This window comes from Notothenia coriiceps, unplaced genomic scaffold (assembly GCF_000735185.1).
Source record: "Notothenia coriiceps isolate Sejong01 unplaced genomic scaffold, NC01 NC01_scaffold00020756, whole genome shotgun sequence".
NCBI classification, from domain to species: Eukaryota; Metazoa; Chordata; class Actinopteri; order Perciformes; family Nototheniidae; genus Notothenia; species Notothenia coriiceps.
In genome coordinates, this window is record NW_011353457.1 from 52,060 (window position 1) to 59,394 (window position 7,335).

General features: G+C 41.4%; 1 protein-coding gene across 1 annotated transcript in view; it reads left to right on the plus strand.

Annotated features, from left to right (window-relative positions):
- Nucleotides 1-215: 215 nt before the first annotated feature.
- LOC104952913 (collagen type IV alpha-3-binding protein-like) overlaps nucleotides 216-7,335 on the plus strand; it is a 21,618-nt gene continuing 14,498 nt past the window's right edge. The window contains exons 1-5 of the mRNA XM_010779820.1: nucleotides 216-424; nucleotides 5,895-6,027; nucleotides 6,118-6,188; nucleotides 6,272-6,400; nucleotides 6,612-6,741. Coding sequence (XP_010778122.1) covers nucleotides 353-424; nucleotides 5,895-6,027; nucleotides 6,118-6,188; nucleotides 6,272-6,400; nucleotides 6,612-6,741 — 535 coding nt within the window. The 5' untranslated portion in view covers nucleotides 216-352. The remainder of the gene's footprint in view (nucleotides 425-5,894; nucleotides 6,028-6,117; nucleotides 6,189-6,271; nucleotides 6,401-6,611; nucleotides 6,742-7,335) is intronic.

Genomic DNA, 7,335 nt, shown 5'->3' on the forward strand with positions numbered 1-7,335 from the left:
GGTGTGTTTCACTCATTAACAACGAAACACAGAGCAACAAGAACGTTGGGGGAGGGGGGGGGTTGCGGTGCGGTGCCCCCACAAATACAATCAAATTCTGTGGGAAACACTGCTGTGATGTTATAAAAACCTCTGTGATCAAATACCAGCACAGTCGCTGTGAGTGTTCATTGCTCAAACCTATAAATCATTCGTGTAGAATAGAATCAACTTGATCAGAGCATCCCTAATGCAATGTATTCACAGCATGTCCTCAAACAGGCAGGTAAAGAAAGATAAAACACTTACTCACATAATCCTTTAATCAATGCCTGTTTCTGTCCCTTAGGTGGAAGAGAATGTGCAGAATCACATGACCTACTCTCTTCAGGATATGGGTGGAGATGCCAACTGGCAGCTGGTAATAGAAGAAGGAGAGATGAAGGTGAGTGGAGAGCACCTAAGCTGCCCATCAATCATTTCCCTTTCGTTTCTCGCTGTGAATATTTTAGACTATTCACTTTTCAGACGAGGCTCTGTGGTTGCAAGGGGAAGCACCGAGAACACCCGTATAAGCTAGGAGAGGAAGAAGAGCTATTAAAATATTTAAATGGGCCCAGATTGGCCTTTTTGGGGGTTTTCCTTTCCTTTAGTGTGTTGCATATTTACAGGCAGTAGGAGGAAAACAAAGAGCTTTGTGAACGTTAAAGCATGTAAACATGTCAGAGTAGAGGCACAAATATAAATCTCAGAATGAGCTCTAAAATAAAAATATACATGCCACAACGGATAATCCAATAAATCCATGCAATAAGAACTAAGTACTGTAGGAGCCATGAAAGAATTCACAAAGCGGTATTTCTTTCTAATATTTCTCAGTGTTGTTATATTAGCATCTAGCGTCACACTTTATGTCAAAATGTGTTTCTTTAAAGGTGACCTATCATGCAAAATGCACTTTTGTACGTCTTTGATACATGAACATGTGTCCCAGGTGTTCCAGGGAACTCACCAAGTGTCAGAAAACACAACCCTCTCTATTTTCCTCCATACCCAAATCTCTTAAAAAGGGGCTGCAACGGATCTGATACAGACTGATCCAGATTTGAACACTTCTATGACGTCACAGAAGTGGCGCTACGNTAGGATGAGCGCCAACGGTCAAAAATGTTTTTCCCCTCCCAGAGCTACCAGCACTGCGCCCCCCAGATCTAGGCGACCACCTATGCCAAAAATCCGCCCTGCCAGTACATACAGTGGCAATGTCTCAAGATTTAGCAAAAATACACCTTTATTGAAAATACAGTAACACAAATACTACAAATTCACATAACAAACAATCAAAAATGAAAAAGGGTCACCAATTATTATTATTTTAATAATTTTTTTTTTTTTTTTTTTAAAGTTAAAGTTTTTCGGGTACCTGGCTGGGGCCCCTTAGCAGCGGCGCGCATATTTCAGCAGCGGCGCTGCACCGCCACTATTTGTATATAGGGGAAACACTGCAGGGGAGTCTTTGTGAATCTGTAACCTTCAATCGTTGAACTTCAGCTGACTACCTCATTCAACATAACAAACAGAAAATGTGCAAACAACAAACAAGGTTGCATTCAGCACACCGAATAGCTTTTCCTGAAAATAGGCAGCTCTTTTGAAAGAGAAGAAGTCAGTTCAAGATGTCCTTGTCACAAAAAGTAAACCAGTTGAATTCGAATCTTATTCAGCGTAGTCACAAAACAGTTGCAAAACTTCTTTCATATTGAATTGAATCAGCAATGCAGGACGAGTATTGAATAGGAACATGTGAATTAATAATAGGGAAAGCGCTGTTGAGCAAAAAGAAAAGGCAGACACAGACAAAATGTACTGTGAGTAGAAAAATAATTTTACACATTTACAACTGTTCATTTCAGCAATTCTAGGGCCGTATTTTCTCTGAGTCCTCAGTTATGATTAGGCGGAATCAGATAAAGCATTGACATCACATGGAAAAACAACCTTTTTCCTCTGCTCTCTGAAAGCATGAAGCCAATTGCGTATGACAAATTGAGAGCATTTTTGCAATGCCCTTTGCCAAGCTTGTGCAAAATTTGTTTCCCTGCCTCTTTCTCCTGTCTCCCTCCCGTGGACACCTAATTCTCACATTTCCTGCATGCCTCGCAAACACAAAGGAAGGAGTGACATTTATTGGGCCTGGTTTATTTGTATTCCGTCTCTTCCCTCACTACATGTCGGGTTTTATGAGCTCACTCAGGCGAAACATTAAAGAAGCTCATTCTTTATTAATCCTCACAATGACAATTCAAAGCTTTCGACACACCGACTTCACAGTGTGGGCTTGCACTTTCTACTAAAAATCAGGTTACAGTCATTATTTTTTAAACATCCCTTGTTGTTGGTGTTTGTCAAGTTTTGCCCCATACAGGCTTTTCATTGTGTTAAACAAAACAAACAAGTAAGTAGGATTACTGTAGATAAAGAGTTGAGGTGAGTATTTTACACGGGAAGAAAGTGATAACCTTGCTCCTTATAATGTTGCATAAGAGTCTGCACTCAGCTGGTGGGTGACTTGACCTTGTAATGTCGGTACTCTATATCATCTTGTTTGCCTCATGTTTATACAAATGTATAAACATAGAATTAATTAAAACAGCAGACGGACCAAGGCTAAAGATTTGTACGCCTTTTTAACAGCATTTTATTTCAAGACCACTTTAGTCACTTTGCATCTTGCAGCTGCTCTGGGCTCAGTATCAAAGTTCAACATCTGTGCCAACCCTGAGCAGCGATAAGCAAACACAGACATTAGAGAACAGATGTGCTCGTGGGAAACATGGACTGAGTTGTCTGACATGCATTCGATTAGACTGAATGAGGCTATATTCAGATAAATACAAGACTTGATGTTTTACTTTTGGATTCAATGATGTTTCAAATCAAGACAGTAATAAGAGTTAATGTTGCAGGGAATGAGAGTCTGAAATAGTTTAATCTGATGGCCTTTTCCCTTAGCCCTGTTTTCTTACTGCAGGGTCTTTCTACACTTTCAAACAAACCTGCAGTGTTAGAGCTGGAATAGAGAAGTGGTTGTATCATTGGCTGATGACTGAAGAATTTAAGGAAATTAGGACTGAGGCTACACTTGGCCTAAATTAGTGGTGAGGGAAAATGATGGCTGAGGAACAACAGAAGTGTTGTCAATTCTTCTTTTTATTAATAACTCGAGATGAGGGAGCCAGAAATTCTTTGTCTAATAAAGATCCAATGTTATACTTGACTAAGTTACTGACAGCATGTAATATACAAAGCAAACATTTATCAATCATGTTTGATTATTTTGGCAAAATTAGAGAATACAGAAAAGGCTTTCAACAATGTAAAACAGCATCATCGCAGAGGATCAATCGTCATGAGATGTGTGATTCATACTGAAAAGGTAGTAGGGGCAACACAAGACAGATGAAAGGTTCTTAGATTGGAAACATGAATGGTTTTGGAAAAGAGTTGTGAGGATGAGAGAACCGAAAAAAGGAAAAACCAAACACTCTCTCTTCATGGAAAAAGAAACAAGTAGAAAGGGAACTTATGCAGATAACATTGAAACATCAATCATCAAAAATCTCTTAACAGTGACAATCATTCACTAACAGTTGTTACACTGTTGGTTCAAAGCCAGGGAAGACAAAGTGATAGTAGGAAAATGTTCCTAGCTGTATCAGCATTTAAAACCCATTCAGGAAAGTTTCTCGCATAAGCTCATGTTGTCAATAACTCTACTTTTAATGTTTCAATAAAGTTGAGTGATAATTCAATGCACCCAGAGGGAGGTGGGGGAGGGGTTTGGGTAGCCCCTACCTTAAGACATAATGATGGATTATGACCAAACCAGACTGCACACGGAATTGCACAATCAGCTAAATGTAAGCCGGAGGCGGAGATTTTCATAAATATGTATGGCATCTTACATATTGTTAAGAGCTTGCAGTGAATTACAGATCAGCATTATCAATTCAGAAATATAGAATACGGCCAAGGTACATTTCAAAAGCGGCTTACTTCATGAGATATATATGACAAAAGAGAAGAAGAACTTTAAGTGCCTCACTTGACTTTCAGGTGCATACAGAATGAGTTCAAGTGAGATTTTGTCCCAGTAGTTTTCACCTATCAAAGTGCATTTTAAAGAATCTTCCTCTAAGTAGACTTTATTACACCATGAAAAGAAACTTGAAGAAGAAAGTTTGAAAAGTCCAGACTTGATGGGGGGCATGGGGCAAGAACTCAGAAACAATATCTGCAGCAGCCCTTCCTACAATCTCAGTTTCAGTTTCTGAAGCAATCACGGGCCAGCAGAGCAAAACCGCACCGCAATTAAGCTGTCTGTGATTTTTAATTAAAACTAAGAGGCGTGATCCGTCTAAAACTTTGTTTGCCTTTCAGGCAACACAAGTTATCATCTTTGTAATGGATACGATTATAATGCTGTATGAAAAATGATCACATTACTATTCCTAATTTCAAATAATAAAGGGCAGGCAGAAAGTGACAATATAAGTTCCTTTTTCCTTCCTTGCAGTTTGCCGCCCAAACGTTGTTACAATTAGGACAATAATTCATAAACATGAATAATTCAAAGGCATAAGCATTTCCAGCTGTACCCAGTAGGCACAATCAATAGGCCGTCTGATGCCTTTACCAAGGCAAAGTCCATTACAAGTTCTAATGCATCGGAGTAGCTTCTGAACCAAAAAGCAATTTAATGTTGATAACTCCGGGGAGTGCACAGAGGAACTTGAGGAAGACAAATAAACAAGAGCAGCGAGCGCATACAGCCCTGAGGGATACAGGCCTTTACTGTGCAAAACTGTTGGGTTGGACTTTTTATTGACAACCTGTACATCAAAACTTAAAGAGCCCATGTCATGCTTTTCCGGTTATTCAGAATCAGAATACCTTTATTACTCCCACAGAGAGGACATTTGCAACCCGTCCCCTTGTGTGTCAAAAACCCTCAAAGTACACCCTGTAGCGAGTAAAACTCTAACACAGAAAATACCTGTCTATGCTGCCCAGAACGCCTCATTGGAGATTTCTCATTTTCCATTGTTTGCTTCCTGGGTTCTGTGACGTGTGAACACCCAAATCAACAACAAATGACCGGGTTGGCCCAAATGGACCAATCCGCGGAGCACCTCACACACCAGGATCCCTTGGCTGGTGAACGCTGGTAATAGACGAGTTGGGATCGCGGAGAAATGCTCTCCGGAGACCCATTCTCACAGCGTTATAAACCTTTTTCTTACTCAATATCAAGCCACACTTATTGTTTTTACTTCGGCTGTGAGTGTTTGTGTGTAATCAGGATGAGTTTCGCTGTGTCTCGCTGACCCGGAAACCGGTCCGCTCCTCGCAGCAGCGAGCCTCGCAACGTCCCGACCAATCCAAGCACACTGGGCCCACAGGGAGGGGNGATTTGAACACTTCTATGACGTCACAGAAGTGGCGCTACGGCTATTGGGCCAACTCCACCAATCAGGAGGAGACAGCCACGGACATTGCCGTTGGAAAGCGCTGGAGACGCTGTAGTACATATGCCAGGCCTGTAGATGGTGCTGTTCTCACAGAATCAGCCCATGCAAAGACAGTGTTAAATTGAGCAAAATGAGGAACGGCTAAAATGCATGATCTGTTTGGTATTTTGAAAAATAAAAAGTATAAATATGCCTTATATAGGTATGGTCCTACACTATATTATTCAAATATAGCATGATAGGTCCACTTTAAATCACTACAAGAACAAAATATATATAAATTCAGTTATCCCTCAATGGTAAAACAGTGAGGTTGCAAAAAAGGGTCATGGATGAATTGATTTGTCTTAATTAATGTAATAATTGTATTGTTTTCTGTCACAGGTGTACAGGAGGGAAGTGGAGGAGAACGGTATCGTGCTGGATCCTCTCAAAGCCACGCATTCAGTGAAGGGCGTGACGGGACACGAGGTCTGCCACTACTTCTGGGACACGGCGGTCCGAATGGACTGGGAGAGTAAGTTCACTCAGAAGTCACCGTCATATCAACACCGTTTGACTTTCTCTGTTTGAAACTCAACAACTGACTGATCTCTGCTTCCTTCAGCCACTATTGAAAACTTCAACGTTGTGGAAACGCTCTCTGATAACGCCGTCATTGTTTACCAGACGCACAAGGTACATTCCCGGTGGTTTTGAAAGCATGGTGCACATCAGTGATGTTCTGTAGCTCTGACTGAACGCCTCTTGTTGTGTTTCAGAGAGTGTGGCCGGCCTCTCAGAGAGACGTGCTCTATCTGTCAGCCATCAGGAAGATCCTGTCGACCAATGAGAACGACCCCGACACGTGGCTGGTGTGCAACTTCTCTGTGGACCACAACGATGCCCAGGTAAGATTACCTCATCGACACCTGTCAATATCATGCAGTAGAGCGAGGGCGATGTGTCAGGGTTCAAAGTGCTGTGAAAATTATACATTTGGTTCATTTAAGCATATAATCACAATAACCTTTAACCCCCAGGCCCTCTGTCAGATAGCTAGAGTGAGACTTGTGGCAGCTTGGAGTTTGTTTTCATTTTGCATTTTTGTTTTACTTCCAGCCCACAAACCGGTGCGTTCGTGCCAAAATCAATGTTGCTATGATCTGCCAAACGCTGGTCAGCCCACCAGAGGGGGATAAAGAGATCAGCAGAGACAACATCCTTTGTAAGATCACCTACGTTGCCAATGGTGAGTGTCTCTCCAGCCCATTAAGGTATAGATCTGTGTTTATAGATCTGCAGCCTACAGAACAAAGCACCTCCATCAGCATCAATCTAATAATGTACCTACAAGCGCCTCAAGATTAACTACAAACTAGTGTGAGTACCAGAAGGAAGAGTTTTAGCTGAGGCCTGACCCCTAATACATTTGGGTCAAAATGACATTTCTTGGGTGAAGATTGATGTTACTGTATTATGTAGTTTAAACTGTACACACAACATCTATTGCACGTCTGCCTGTTTGATTCGTTTAATTTGTGGGAGTCTTTACTTTTTCACTGCAAAGGCCAAAGGACAGATGTTGGATGTCGTATAGATTAGAAAAAAACCCTGAGGCAAATTTATTATTTATAAATTGGGCTTTAAGATTGAAATGTGATGCAACTAAAACCCCACAAGTTATCTAAACTACCGTAATTTTCGGACTATAAGCCGCGCCTTTTCCCCCAGATTTTTACAGCTAACGGCCACCACCTTTAACTCTATGGGCTCTATGGCCGGTCCCGCGGACCCCCACCTTTAAGCGGCGGGCTCCAGCAGGAAAAGCTGGAGGCCGGGAAAA